This window comes from Narcine bancroftii, chromosome 4, assembly GCF_036971445.1.
Source record: "Narcine bancroftii isolate sNarBan1 chromosome 4, sNarBan1.hap1, whole genome shotgun sequence".
Lineage (NCBI taxonomy): Eukaryota > Metazoa > Chordata > Chondrichthyes > Torpediniformes > Narcinidae > Narcine > Narcine bancroftii.
The window spans coordinates 93,807,621-93,824,151 of NC_091472.1; the positions used below are offsets into that span (position 1 = coordinate 93,807,621).

At 40.3% G+C, this 16,531-nt stretch overlaps 1 protein-coding gene across 1 annotated transcript in view; it reads left to right on the top strand.

The window, feature by feature from the left end:
- prkn (parkin RBR E3 ubiquitin protein ligase) overlaps positions 1-16,531 on the top strand; it is a 1,164,186-nt gene that overhangs the window by 503,203 nt on the left and 644,452 nt on the right. Inside the window, exon 7 of the mRNA XM_069936147.1 lies at positions 14,179-14,294. Within this exon, the coding sequence (XP_069792248.1) occupies positions 14,179-14,294 (116 nt within the window). The remainder of the gene's footprint in view (positions 1-14,178; positions 14,295-16,531) is intronic.

Genomic DNA, 16,531 nt, shown 5'->3' on the forward strand with positions numbered 1-16,531 from the left:
GGACCCCAGGGCCCCAGGGATGGCTGGTTCGGCCCTGCACGTGAAGAGAGAGATGGTGGTTGTCCGCAAAGGCTGATCGGCAGCGTGCTGGGCCTGAGTGGGTGGGTAAGCAGGGGTGGGCAGAAGGTGTAGGTGAGGAGTAATGGGCTCCCCACCATGACTACCAGCCCCCCCACATCTCCATCGGGCACACAAAACTCAAAACGGTCAACCAGTTCACCTATCTCGGCTGCACCATTTCATCAGATGCAAGGATCGACAATGAGATAGACAACAGACTCGCCAAGGCAAATAGCACCTTTGGAAGACTACACAAGAGTCTGGAAAAACAACCAACTGAAAAACCTCACAAAGATAAGCGTATACAGAGCCGTTGTCATACCCACACTCCTGTTCGGCTCCGAATCATGGGTCCTCTACTGGCATCACCTACGTCTCCTAGAACGCTTCCACCAGCGTTGTCTCCGCTCCATCCTCAACATTCATTGGAGCGACTTCATCCCTAACATCGAAGTACTCAAGATGGCGGAGGCCGACAGCATCGAATCCACGCTGCTGAAGATCCAACTGCGCTGGGTAGGTCACGTCTCCAGAATGGAGGACCATCGCCTTCCCAAGATCGTGTTATTTGGCGAGCTTTCCACTGGCCATCGTGTCAGAGGTGCACCAAAGAAGAGGTACAAGGACTGCCTAAAGAAATCTCTTGGTGCCTGCCACATTGACCACCGCCAGTGGGCTGATGTCGCCTCAAACCGTGCATCTTGGCGCCTCACAGTTCGGCGGGCAGCAACCTCCTTTGAAGAAGACCGCAGAGCCCACCTCACTGACAAAAGACAAAGGAGGAAAAACCCAACACCCAACCCCAACCAATCAATTTTCCGCTGCAACCGTGTCTGCCTGTCCCGCATCGGACTTGTCAGCCACAAACGAGCCTGCAGCTGACGTGGACATTTTACTCATCCGCGAAACCAAGAATCTGATGATTCTTCAGTTATGAGAATAACCAAGAGAGAAAACCAGTTGACAAGAAGAGAATTCATAAAAACAAGCAGAAGAATAACTGCTAAAGAAATGAATGCAGTTCCTATTTTTCTGAAAATCAGTTTTGTTTCCAAGTATAAAGCTTAAACCCTTTTGGTCACTGCTTTCTGGAATGTCCAAGTCCTTTTTCAACATTTTGTACTCTGAAGGCAGTTGTACCATTTTGTCAATGAAATGCTTCTTTATACCATCAGTGCAATTTTCTATGTTTGCTTGTTTTAAAAACATGCTGCAAAATTTCTTCATTGATTTTTTTTTTGCTGGTGCATCTGGGCTACAAAAGCTACTTTCAGATTTGTTTCATTCCTGCCCCGGATTTAGCTTCGCAGGTATAATCACCAGAAGTATTTGCTGCATCTTCTAATACAGCTTGAAAACATCCAATTTACCAGTAGTTACAAGCTAACCAAAATGAGAATAACATCTACTTCTGGTTCGAATGGAGCTTGCTTTCCATTATTTTGCTGCCACATTGTCAGGTGGCTGGTGACGAGTGTTTGCTATCATGCTACGCCACACGCAGCCTAGGCAAAGCAGTGGGTGGGTGAGGGGACGAGCGGCCCAAGGGAGGAAGGGGGGGGAGAAGAAGAATCAGCTTGTGCTGCTGTTTGGCCCCACAAAATGGCCACCACTCAGCTTTAAAGTGCGACTGTGCCATCAGCGAGAAGCAGCAGCATGCGCCATCGCGATGCCACACTAAGTGGCGGCCGATCAGCCCCACAAAATGGCCACTGCTCAACCTTAAAGTGCTATTAAGTTATTTATTACTGGCATTGTTATGTTTAAGATGTTTTAGTGTATTTGAAAGCACTTTCTATGCATAAAGGTAAAATGTATACTAAGATAAACATTTGACTGATGCTAAATACTGGTTCTGACTTGAATACAAATTCAGGTTAAAGACAGACTTGAGTAATGAAACTCTTATTTAACCCAGGGAATGTCTGTACTTCATGTTCATCCATTTTTGATTAAAATAATTTATTCTTTACTTGTTTAAATGCTCTTGATTTATTTTGTCAGCAAGATTTTCTAAGAACAATTTGTATTCTTTCAAAGCGGTCAAAAAGGTCTGTCTTGAATGGTTGTTTCAATGGTTCATTGAGTTTCACAACAGATATCAATCATATTGTCACTTGATGTTGACTGCTTCTGAGCAATATCATTGTTTCTTTTTAGTGGTCCATTGATTGTCCATCCAAGCATAGTTTTGATAGTGTAAGGTCCATCTCTCATAGTATTACTTCTATTAGTTCCAGAACCTTTGGCACATCTAAACCAATTAGCATCTCTATCTCAGAGTTATGTTCTGGTATAGAAATCTTCCTCAGATATAACCACTGATCCACATCATTTTGATGTGGGATGCTTCCTTTATGCATAGTCTTCTGAATGTATATGTCTGGAAGATCACAAAAATTATTGCTGTGTATTCCAGCAACCTCTAATCTTGAAACAATGTTGGTTTCAATGACCTTTTCTTGTCCCATGTTTTCAATAGAATCTTTGACTTTCTTCCTTCAAGATTAAGCTTATTCATTAATTTCAAAGTGCAAAATGACACCGTGCTACTTGGGTCAAGAAATGTATGTGTACGTACTGTTGCATTCCTGTTCTTGGCCTTATCCTGTATGGCACGATTGAGAGTTTGCAGTTATCTGCACTGACCCCAGTAAGACTACTTGTTAATACCAAGGAATCAGCACTGTTTTCACCTGCCTCTTGTTATTTGTTTCTTTTCCATATTTTTCCTGGAAGATGTATAGCAATTTGGGATGTTTTTGACTACATTTATCGCTTTTTGCAGTCCTTGCTTGTGTGTCCTTTACACAGACAGCCAAAACGTACTCTATTTTCCTTCAAAAAACTATTTTCTCACTATGCAATTTCTTCATCATCTGGGCACACTTTTCCACATTATGCTTATCATTACAGAACAAACATTTCTTCACAACAGGCAAATGTTCATTTTCTTTATCTGCAACTAATACATTGGTGGCAAAAGCACTTCCCTTTATCTTTGGTTGAGGGTGTAACTTCCACTTCTCAACTTTTTTTAACTTACTGTTTGAGTAACTTTGATTATTCCATGACTACCAGCCCCCCCACATCTCCATCGGGCACACAAAACTCAAAACGGTCAACCAGTTTACCTATCTCGGCTGCACCATTTCATCAGATGCAAGGATCGACAATGAGATAGACAACAGACTCGCCAAGGCAAATAGCGCCTTTGGAAGACTACACAAAAGAGTCTGGAAAAACAACCAACTGAAAAACCTCACAAAGATAAGCGTATACAGAGCCGTTGTCATACCCACACTCCTGTTCGGCTCCGAATCATGGGTCCTCTACCGGCACCACCTACGGCTCCTAGAACGCTTCCACCAGCGTTGTCTCCGCTCCATCCTCAACATCCATTGGAGCGCTCACACCCCTAACGTCGAGGTACTCGAGATGGCAGAGGTCGACAGCATCGAGTCCACGCTGCTGAAGATCCAGCTGCGCTGGATGGGTCACGTCTCCAGAATGGAGGACCATCGCCTTCCCAAGATCGTATTATATGGCGAGCTCTCCACTGGCCACCGTGACAGAGGTGCACCAAAGAAAAGGTACAAGGACTGCCTAAAGAAATCTCTTGGTGCCTGCCACATTGACCACCGCCAGTGGGCTGATAACGCCTCAAACCGTGCATCTTGGCGCCTCACAGTTTGGCGGGCAGCAGCCTCCTTTGAAGAAGACCGCAGAGCCCACCTCACTGACAAAAGGCAAAGGAGGAAAAACCCAACACCCAACCCCAACCAACCAATTTTCCCTTGCAACCGCTGCAATCGTGTCTGCCTGTCCCGCATCGGACTGGTCAGCCACAAACGAGCCTGCAGCTGACGTGGACTTTTTACCCCCTCCATAAATCTTCGTCCGCGAAGCCAAGCCAAAGAAAAAAAGAATCAAATGTTCAATTGCGCTTCAATTAACTCCACCAAATCCTTAAAAGTACCTGTCACATCGTTTCTTTTATGGTATTCTACAACTTGACTTCTCCATAGTTCTTGCATATGGAAGGGTAATTTATTTACAGCAATCACCATGTTATTAGGTATGATAAGCTCTCAAAGATGGCTAATTGCTATCATGATGTTGCAACATCCTCTTAGAGAATATAAGCTTGTAAATTTTTTGTGTCATCTGGTCTTGTATTGGACCATGAAAGAGTCTGCTGTACATAAACTAGAAATTCTATACTTGTTACCAAAATGCTTCTCCAATAATGACTTAGCCTGATTGAATCATGCATTAGGAGCCATATGTTGGCAACTCTTTGAGATCTTGTGGTGGTTCTCTCATTAAATGTGTAAATAATATAAGCAATCCTCCAAGTTTTAAACTTAATTTCAATACAGCATTCAAAACTTTTCATAAATTGGCATTCAAGGGAATCACCATCAAAAATTGGAATTTCTCTCTTGGGCAGAGTCTGTAACTGCATTAATGATGCAGCGATCATGTCATACCTGACCACACGTTACTCTGTTTACACAGATTTCGAATACTTGCCGGGAACGCCTGGTATGACCTCCATAAAATGGCATTTGGCTCCTATCTCTGTCCAATGGGGTCATCATTGGTGTTTGATATCAAGCTCCTTGCCTTAACCTGATTAATTTTGGATCTTGCACATCTCACAACTGTAGCATTGGCTCAGGCCACCAGGTAAAGAACAATGATGAAATAGCATAAAGTGTGGAGCTCAATGAAGTGTGGGGTTCCTGTGTCAGTCCTCCCACCCTGTCCTCTTTACACTGTTTCTATACTAACTTTTATTAGTCCTGATGAAGGGTTTCAATTCAAAACATCAACTATTCTTTTTCTTGCATTGATGCTCCTTGACCTGCACAGTTCTCCTTTAGATGAAGATCAAGAATCTGATTGTGTGCTGCCAGAACAACAATCTTGTTATCAATATCAAAAATTCCAAGGAGCTTATTGTAGATTTTAGGAAGTAGAGGCTGAGGGACCATTGCTCCAATCTGCACTGATGAGGCAGAGGTTGAAAGTTCCTTCAAGTACCTGAGAGTCCACATATGAGAGGACCACTCCTGGAGCCAGTACATACATCAAAGTGACCATGAAGATATTATTACGAGCTCCCATTTTAGTAAAATGGAATTATCATTGCAAGGGATAGTATAGACAGGAGGAACTGAATGGTCACAGTTAACATTTAACATTTCACTCAAGCATCATCACAACACAAGTCACAACTCAGTGACAATTTGATACATTGGAAGAACTGAAGGAAGGCTTGTCACAGTCTGTTCCAGATTTGATACATTTGCAGACATTGTGATTTTGGAAGGGAGAATCATTCTGACTGCTGAAGAGAACACAACTTTTTGAAGTGGCTCCTGTGGCCAGCCATTTTTATGGAATACAGAGCAAAGCATGCTCTGTGAATGATTGTTGGATTGACCTGTTGCAGGAGGATCTTTTGGAAAGCAAAGTGCTTCATTTTGAGTGTGACTGACAGTGAAGTTCATTTGGAGAGACCAGTGCCAGGGTCTACAAAAGGATCAGGAGTGTTGTGATCACAGCTTGTGTGGATGGACATTTCCTCAAAGGCTACGCAAAGAGAAATCGGGTCTGTCGTAGTCACAACTTCAGTCTTCCCGTCAGTTCAACGTGAATTTTTGGCATCAAATTTCAAAGGCCTATGCTTCAACCCTGAATTTGAAAGACTGAACTTTGAAGTGACTTTCTAAATCACGCACACGCACACAGATAAAGTTACAGAGAAGAGACAGAAGATGGCACCCAAAAGAGAAAAAGTAAGAATAACAGAGAAAGGGGAAGAAGGAAAATCACTGAAGAAGAAAGAAGGCCTTACCTGCACGTCGGAGCAGAGAACCACCGTGGAGAGGAGCAGCCGATCTCCGATGTTGGTGAGTCCCCAGAGGAGTGGTATCCTCCCAACTGGCGGACTTCAAAAATGGCTTTCAGAGCCAAGAAGAGGTGTGCATCCGCAGTGCGCAAATAAAAGGTTAACAGCGGCAGGAGGGGGACTCAGCTGAGGAGCGACCAGCTGAGAGATGCCCAGTATCGGGGCGTTTGGCTGGGGGAAGTAAGCAAGAAAGAAAAGAATAGTGAGAAAGGGAATGAAAGGCTGGAAGAGGGTGAGCGGCAACAGGGCAACCTGCATCAGGAGGCCCAGCAGCAGGTTGGCCCAGCAAGGATACAGAAGTAGCTCACCAGAGAAGGATGAAGATACACAGACATAGATACAGACACAGAAGAAGAGGAAGAAGAAGACCAAGAATTTCAAAGGAAAGAAGGTAAAATAGAAGGACAAAATTTAGATAAAGCCTATTTTGAAGAACAAATGAGGTCATTAAAAGAATGGCTATCATTAGAATTTAGTTCAATCAAAAGAAAAATGAAAAGAGCTGAAGACAGAATGCAAAGCTTAGAGTTGGTCATGACTGAAATAGGGAAAAGAGTAGAAAATGTGGAGGAATGAGAAGCTTCTCTAGAAATGGAGATAAATTATTTGAGGGAAGTTGGAAGAGAGCGAAAAAAAATTAGAGACAAGATTTATTGTCACAAAAAATTGACATAATTGGAAAACTACAGTAGGCGAAACAATATAAAAATAGTGGGCCTGAAAGAAGGCAAAGAAGGGTATGAAGGAATTTATAAAAGCATGGATCCTAAAGGTGCTGGGAACAACAGATTCACATGAAGAAATAGAAATCAAAAAGGCGCATAGAGCACTGATACTGAAACTGCCACCACATCAAAAACCGAGATCCATATTGGTAAAACTTCTAAGATATATGACAAGAGAAAACATATGGAGAAGGCAAGAAAGAAGATTAGAGAAGACAATAAGCTGTTGGAATACAAGGGACAAAAAATATTTTTTTACCCAGACATAAGCTTCAAACTTTTAAAGATGAGGAAGGAATTCAACACGGCAAAAACAATCTTATGGAAGGAAGGTTATAACTTTATATTAAGACATCCAGCAGTACTCAAAGTATTTATTCCTCGGGAATGGAATAGACTGTTCTCGAACCCAGAAAGCCCAAGAATTTGCTGAGCATTTTCAGGACAGGAGGAGGAGTGACAAGAAGGAAGACCGGCAAGAAAATATACAAAAATAAGTTAAAAATATAAAGTAAAGATAATGTATATATAAAGATTTAAAGATGGATAAGAGAAGGGGGAAAAAAAGAGAGAGCTTTGTTATATGTATAGGAAAATAGTGTTCTCTGGGGGTGGGAGAATAATGGTCACTGCAAAATCGGTTGACGCTTGCGAGTAAGTTCACAAACCGAATGGAAAGGGGAGTTATGGTTGCCATAAAGGTACAAGGGGCAATCCAAGGAGAGGAGGTTCATTTGGGGTTAAAGGGTTATTGCTTGTGGGGATTGTTGGGGTTATTTCATGCCTAAGTGCATTGTCATATATTGAGATTAAAAAGGAAAAGTTAAAAAAACAGTACTTGGAAAAAAAGGGGATGGAGGTGGTGAAGAGGCAGAAAAGAAGTGAAAATAAAGATAAGATGGCCACGTTGGACTATATGATTATAAACATTAAAGGAATATATAACCAAGTTAAGTGTATCCCATTGGGAAAAAAAAATTAAATATAATTTAAAAGACAAAGTTACAATGTTTGAAAAAACCTGGGAACCATATATGGAACATAACAGAAAGAGCAGGCCTTGGACCACCACTACCTAAAATGATATGAAGATAAACACGATCAGATTTAATGTGTATACATAGATGATATGTCTTTTTTGTTTGTATTTCTTTTGTATAGAGATATTGTTTTATTGGAGGGATGGGGAAAAAAGAGAAAATGTCACTGTGAATATTTAAAGAGATGCATCTGTAAATATATTGGTTGATATGGTTCATAGTGCAATAAATAAATTACAAAAAAAAGGATAGTTTGAGTTAAGACTAGTTTAAGAGTAAGAAATAAATTGTCTTAAAATTAAATACTGTTTAGTTTATTGTCTATTGCTGCTCTTATTGCGCAGTTTGTAACAGTATCAACTTTCAAATAAGTCTGAGAAGGTTTTGTCATTGAATACTTTATCAAACTTCTACAGATGTGAAAAGTATTGTAACAGATTTGTGTTCGTAATCTTTTAAGTCAAGTTATAGAATTCTATTTCTTAGTAAAGTTGGTGGGCAGGGCACATTTACATTTTACAGACACAATTACACTCATTTATTTAGAATGGGTTAAAGGAATTACATTTTCACAAAATCCAATGTTACTTTTTAGGTAATGAAGGGATAAGACCCAAATTGAAATTGTCTATAATATCAAAAAGACTGCCTTTAGCAGTATCAAGAAAATGTATAGCAATAAAATGGAAATTGGATACCCACCTGGGTATGAAGCAGTGGAACGCAGAAATGCGTAGCTGCGTTCCTTTGGAGAAGATTACTTGCAATCTGAGAAATAAATATAATGTATTTTTGAAAATTTGGCACCCGTATTTACAAATTGAGGGAATTAATTTATAGTTGTTTTCCTTAAGCTTCAAAACTTGTTAACCTCCTTGGACATTTTAAAAGATACAAATGACTAACACTGGTGTGGGAGACCCTCTGGCAACCAAGTTTCTATCCTCGTTTTCCTAATTTCCTTTATTCTTTTTCTCTGCTTTTTTTCTTATTTCATTTTTCTTTCTTGGGGTTTGTTTGGGGGGGGAGGGGGTTGGGGTTATTTTCATCATGTAATGGATTTGATACTAATATTTGATTATTGTATTTTGTATCTGGCTGTGATGACATGTATGGAAAACTTATAAATACATTTTTCAAAAAAAATTGAGTCTTTTGAAATGGAAGCTGGCAAATCTTGAAGACCAGTAGTCTGTGGATTCATTGCTCAGTGGAAGCTGTGTAAATAACCATAAATATTAGTGGTTCTTCATTAAACTCGACCGAGGCCGGGGCCGCCGTCTCCCCCTTGCTCCTGCCCGTATCGGGGCCGCCGCCGTCTACCCTTCGCCCGGACCGGGGCCGGGGCCGCTGCTGCTCTCCCTGTGCCCGGACTGGGGCCGCCGCCTCCCACTCCCTGCCCGGACCGGGGCCGCGGCGGCCCCAGTCCAGGCACAGGGAGAGCAGCAGCGGCCCCGGCCCCGGTCCGGGCGAAGGGTAGACGGCGGCGACCCCGATACGGGCAGGAGCAAGGGGGAGACGGCGGCCCCAGTCCGGGCACAGGGAGAGCAGCAGCGGCCCCGGCCCCGGCCCCGGTCCGGGCGAAGGGTAGACGGCGGCGGCCCCGATACGGGCAGGAGCAAGGGGGAGACGGCGGCCCCGGCCTCGGTCGAGTGACGCAGGCGGAGGCCCCTGTCCGGGCAGGGAGTGGGAGGCGGTGGCCCCAGTCCAGGCACAGGGTGAACTGCGGCGGCCTCGGCCCCGGTCCGGGCAGTATGGACCGACCTAGGAGGGGAGGCAGACCCCTCCAGCCCGGGTAAGAAACCTGCATAGGAGAAGGCCACTCCGATATAAAACCTACGACCCAAGGACCTCGCTGCCACGTCCCAGCTTGCTTGGCCACGGCACACGAACCATGGGTGTAAAGGGTGGGGCCAGTACTGCGCGCACTGCACTCCACCTAAAAGCTCCTTTGCGCAGGCCCGAGGACAGGTCCACGTCCTCCCCCTCAACGTCCTCCCCCTCCACGTCCTCCCCCTCCACGTCCTCCCCTCAAAGTTCTAAAAAAAAAAGTTCTCTTCATTAAACTTACATAGCAACTGGTCTGCAGATGGATTGGATTCTGATCCACGCAAACTTCTGGAAGAGATGCTTTTAGCATATAAATGGGAAGACAGCATTATGAACTGTAAAAGCAGAAATTATATCACATTTCATGTGATGAGACATTTCGGAGAAACCTATTACTGACCCAGAGGCATTGTGAAACCAGAAGGCACCTGGCCATCCTGTAGGTAACACAGGATTGAAATACAGTAACCATAAAAGGTACCATTACATGTTACTCATGGTCAAAGGAGAACATAGAATTTGTGGCTTTTGAAGAAGGAAGACCACTTCTGACTGTGTCTTTAGGATAAAGAAGGCAGTTCAACCATGTTCTTTTTCTACATGGCACTTTGTTTAACACTTGTCTGGGTTTGTGAAATTGTTGTGGAACAAAAGAGCTACTTTTCTGTCCATTTGGAAAAGAGGAGAATTTGTTGGTGTGGAATGCAGATTCCAAAATATCCATGCAAGAGAAAAAAAATCATTCCTATGAAGAAACATTGTTCTAAAACCAACACTACGAAATAAATTAGAGTTTTAAAGCAATCTGATGACTTGATGTTTCAAAATACTTCATTATTGCTTTTGAGCTACAATTTAAAGAAATCTGATGTCTCGCACTTACATCAAAATTGCTTTTGAACAGCAGCAAAGACTGAAATTCAACACAAATGTTTTCTGAGAGTGAACTTTAAGCAAAGGTTAGTAAGGAAAAAATTTGGTCCTCTTGAAGATCAGCTTTGTATGGGCTCAAAAGAGGTGATTGAGGTCTTCAATGTTTTTTTTTAAATTGGTATTCACTTAGGAAAATGGCACAGAATCATGGAAAGTGAGGGCAAACAAGCAGTGAGGTCATGGAACCTATACAGATTAAACAGGAGGAAGTGCTTGTTGTCTTAAAATCAAATAAGGGTGGATAAATCCTCAGGGCCTGACAAGATATTCTCTCAAACCTTGAGGGAGGCTAGCGTTGAAATTGCAGGGGCTCTTCCAGAAATATTTAAAATGTCCTTTGCCACAGGTGTGGTGCCAGGGGATTAAAGGGTACCTCGTGATGTTCTGTTGTTTAAAAAAGGCTCCAAAAGTAACCCTGAAAATTATAGGCCAGTGAGCCAGGCATCAGTAGTAGATAAATTATTGGAATATATTCTAAGAGATTGGATATACAAATTACTTGAATACTGATTAGGGATAGTCAACATGGCTTTGTGAATGGTAGGTGGTTTTTAACTAATCTTATAGAATTTTTTTGAGGATGTTACCAGGAAAGTTAAAGGAAAGGATGTAGATGTAATCTACAAAGCCTTTGACAATGTCCCACATGGGAAGTTAGTCAGGAAGGTTCATGTGCTCCATATTCCTAGTGAAGTAGTGAACTGGATTTGATCATGGCTGGATGAGAGAAGCCAGAGAGTAGTGGTGAATGATTGCTTCTCAAACTGGAAGTCTATGACTAGTGGTGTGCTTCAGGGATCAGTGTTTGAACCATTGTTGTTTGTTATCTTCACGTATAGCAATGATCTGGATAATAATATGGTAAATTCAATCAGCAAGTTTGCAGATGACACTAAGATTGGAGGTGTTGTGAACAGTGAAGAAGGTTTTCAAAGCTTGCAGTAGGATCTGGACCAGATGGAAAATGGACTGAAAAATGGCAGATGGAATTTAATGCAGACAAGTATGAGGTAAGTGTGATGGAACAGAGGGATCTGGGAATACAGATACATAATTCTCTGAAAGTGGTGTCACAGCTGGATAGGGTTTAAAGAGAGCTTTTGGCATATTGGCCTTCATAAATCAAAGTATTGAGCAAGAGAGTTGGAATGTTATGTTAAAGTTGTGTATGACATTGGTGAGGCCAAGTTTGGAGTATTGTATGGAGCTTTGGTCACTTAACTACATAAAATATATCAATAAGATGGAAAGAGTGCAGAGAAGATTTACAAGGATGTTGCCTGGACTTGAGGAACTGAGTTACAGGGAAAGGTTAAACCGGTTTGGACTTTATTCCCTGGAGTACAGAAAAATGAGGAAGATTTGATAGAGGTATTTAAAATTATGAGGGGGATAGACAGAGTAAATGTAGGTAGGCTTTTTTTCCACTGAAGGTCAGTGAGATACAAACCAGAGATCATGGGTTAAAAGTGAAAGGGGAAAAGTTTAGGGGGAACATGAGGGAGAATTTCTTAACACAAGAGTGGTGGGAGTGTGGAATGAGCTTCTAGCTGAAGTGGTGAATATGAGCTCAATTTTAACATTTAAGAAGAGTTTGGACAGGAATGTGGTTGGGAGAGGTATAGAGGACTACGCACTGGGTGCAGGATAGTGGGCTAGGCAAAAAAAGGTTCAGCACAGACTAGAAGGGCCAAAGAGGCCTGTTTCTGTGCTGTAATGTTCTATAAAAGAAAGTACTGAAGCCTGAAGTCCAGCATCTCCACATTCAAGAACAATTTTTTTTTCCCCAACAGCTAGCAGTCTGTTGAACATTCCCTTCCTACTCAAATCAAAAGCTACTCTTGGAACACAAAAAGAACTGACTTCTCTATTGTACTATTTGATTTGCTAAGTATTTTTTCTGGCGTTAACTGTAATTGAATATTCATTATCTTTTATGTTTATCTTATTCCTACTGAAATAATTTAATGTCTGCTATTTTTTACAAAAGATATGTTTAGCTGCAACAAGTAAGAATTGTAGCAATGCACTTGTGTATTATGACAATAACTCGTAATCATCAAAAAATATCAAGATACTATTCCCACACCTTTACATTGAGAATTTAAACCTGGGCAGCTCTACAAGAACCAAAAATAATATAAAAGAGCAGCTCAATGCTCAAAATTGAGATTACTGCAGGTCCTTTAAATGTGAAGTAATAATAAATTCTTACTATGCCGTTCGGTATATGGACCTTTTAGCCTGATGATTTTCAATGGAAATGTTCTTATTCTCCAGATGTAGGCAATGCTAACATTTATCTTCTTTTGCTCTGTGATGATAATAATGGGCCTTTTTTATTTGGAACCACTAAGATTGCTTGTCACATAATTCCATCTAATTGAATTATGTTAACTTGATTCAGCAGTTGAATGTGCCTCAAACAGTCATTTCCTTTGCAGAGAATAAGATCCTTAAAGCTCTCCCTTTCTCCCATTGTAACTCTACTTTTCTCATTTGCACCTTTTCACCAAGATATTAAATAAACACAGCCATTATGGAGCTCTCAAAAGTATTTATTCATTCTGGAATGTTTTATCAGAAGCCAAAATGAACAAAAAGTAACACTGATTTTAAACCACCACCATACCTTCAGCTGATCTAACTGGTTCTAACAGCTGTCATATCAATTCTACTATATATAGCTTGTACTGATGTATTCCACTTTTTGCCTGAATGAATTGTGTACTGTTGACAATCCACTTGAAAGAGATCATTGTGCTGTTAAGAGACAAGCAAACTTTGAATTGGTGATGGCATGCATGTCTTGTCTGCGTGGTTTAAACTATCCATTAAATTTCAATTTGAAATCTAAGCCTGTTAATACCAAGGACTTGTTTCTTTCAATCCCAAAGTTTTGGTGTGCCATTATTGGCTATCTCAATCTTTTCATCTTTTGCAAACCAGGTTAATGGTAACTATATTTGTTTAAGTAAATGATCTATTGCTGTTCACAGAATGTAACTGAATTAAGCATCACAACTTTGGTCTCAAAGACATGAAAACAGTAATAAATTGCTCTTCTGGCAAATAATCTTTAATTTCAAACATCTAAGTGTAATGTTGAATTCACCCACTGTGCCATCGACTGACTCCCCCACAAAGTATTGATGTTTTTTTTTTAATTTTAACCTCACTCATTATTGGGCAGGAGGATTTTTTTAAAATATGGATCTAGCTGTTCCTAATTTCAGAGATCAACAATCTGTGTGCCAAGGTCTTTAACACATGTTGGGCCAGAATTCATGCCTCTATCTACTGCATGCCCCTTTTTTAAAGGGGGATCAACAGTTGTCTTATCACAATGAATATTTGAAAGATGCTTCCTTTCAGAGTTAACATGAGAACAGGAAAGGGGAAATTGTAATCAAAATCAATTTGTGCAATAACCAGTCTAGATCAGCTGCTAACTACCTTGCTTGAGGAATGAGATGTACTAATGGACCTTCATTTTGACATTGTTTTAGATGATCATTACAATGTATTCTTACCAAATTAGAGTAGTTGATAATATATCGGTGGAAAATTTTAAATGATTGATGGATTCCTATCATTCAGCAGTAAGTAAATGGTGAAAATGTACATGTTGCTTGTAGCATACTTCATAACCTACGTTTGCATTTTATAGGAGTTTTATTACAAGTGTGGAAATCATCCAACATCCGAGAGTGATACTTCAGTGATTTTGAACTTGATTACTCCCAACAGGCAAAATGTCCCTTGTATATCCTGTACTGACATTGTGTGAGTATGACATTTATTTGTGTGTTTTGTTACTGATGAAGGACTTTGGTTAATATGGAGATTGTTTGTTTTCAATGGTAGAAGGGTGAGTGACAAGAGAAAAAAAGGTTTAAAACAATTGGGTACACAACCATAAGGGTAATGAAGTAAATCACAAAATTCTGTAGACACCGTGATTGAAGTAAAAGCACAAAATGCTGGAGAAGCTCAGCAGGTCAAACAGTGACCTTTACACAGCAAAGGTAGAAATACAGAACCGACATTTTGGGCTTGAGCCCTTCATCAAAGTATGAGAAAATGCTGGCATGCATCCAAACAAAAGATTTTGATTTTCTCATGTTTTGATGAAGGGCTCGAGCCCGAGACATTGGTTTTGTATCTTTGCCTTTACTACACAAAGGACACTTTGACCTGCTGAGCTTCTCCAGCATTTTATGTTTTTATATAAGGGTAATGATATTTCTTTTAGGAATCTTGTCGTTATGATCAGCTGACATGGTTTGCTTAGAAGTTAGAGCCATGCCTTTATAGTGCCAGCAACCGGGACCAAGGTTTGAATCCTGTAAGGAGCTTGTATGCTTCTTGTGTCTGTGTGGTTTGTCCCTGGGGGCTCTGGTTTCCTCCCATCGTTTGAAATGTACTGGGGATGTATGTTAATTGAGTGGCATGGACTCGTGAATCGAAATGGTCTGTTTCCGTGCTGTATGCCGACATTTAAATTAAAAATTTTTTTAAATGGTGGCAAGATGGTGGTCATAATCATTGTGCGTAAAATATGATGGACAAGTGTTTAAAAACAAAAAGACTGTTGGGGAGGTGGTGGGTTGGAGAGACTGGTGATAAGAAATAATTAGATATCTCTTTCAAAATGTGCTGGATCTAGTGGCCTCTGATTATGTTTAATGATTCTATCTTCTTAATAGTGGAAGGGCACAACTAAGTGTAATTTCATTATAAAATGTGTGAAGTTGTCCCTTGATTATATAATTTGAATTTACAGTAGAAACTAAATTTTCCTATTGCTGTTGCAACATCTTGTGACACTATTTAATAAAATAGCTCAAACTTGAGTCATTTCTTTCATTAATATTTATATTTCTAAAAAAGACAACATTTGCTGATCTGTTTAATAGTATTTTAACATGGCTTGCAGAATAATGGGCTTTGCACTTGCATCAAAAACAAACTACCATAGCTCCAAAATGCTGCTCGAGCCCCCTCACCACCCATTCCAATTAGTCTAAATACTAGTGATTTGTCATCTTCATGCACTGCACTATATATTGAATTGATTTTTACTGCAAATAGACCCATTGATTAAAACAAAGTTTTAAATTTTAAATGCAGACATTGACATTTTCACCTAAAATAGATGGAAGTACTTAAGATTTATCACCTGCAGATATTCAATGTTGACATCAATTAATATCTGATTCAGTTTGCTTCACCCTTGAATTTCTATTTTGCATGTGAGTTGAAACACCAAAAGTTGATTTGTTTTTAATTATATTTTACCTTTTTTTGTGCTCGTTTTCACCCTCTTTAAAATGTTTAAAATGAGAATGAGAGCATTTGGTTTGTAACATGTTCTTTTTGTTGTAATTCTACTTAATAGTTGATTTTTTTTTGTCTGCTTCCTGCCTTGGTTTTCTGCATTAAATAAGCATTTTCTGGAATAAAATTGAAGTTTGGAATGCTACCTTCAAAATTCCTGCAGCCCACTGAGCAGCTTGCATTGCTGCTGGGAGAAGGCAGCTTCCTAATAACATATTCACATAACAAACAGTCAGACATGATATGACTCCTGCTGATTATTCAGTCTATTAACAAATCTTAAGATTGCATCTAGTACCACTTAAAGGGACACCACAAACTTGAAAGTTGTTTGAAATTTCATAAGATGCAATGTTTTGCATTGTATAGTGCCATTCTAACCAAATAATTTCAGAGGAAATTTTATGTTGAATATTTAGATTATAAAAAAAGGTATCAAAATGATTATGGACTGGCGATCTGGTCAGAGTAAAAGTTTGTACTAAATTTCCTTTGCCAGGAAAGGTTCAATTGAACTGACTGATGGTAATACAGATGAGATACTATATATATATTTATTGGAAGAAGAAATGTTCAGCCCAAACAAGACATATTACATCAATCTCTCCTGACTGCAGTGAAACCAGGACATTGATTCCAGTGAAATCTGTATTCTCTGCTGCCCTGCAGCATTTTAAGACTGA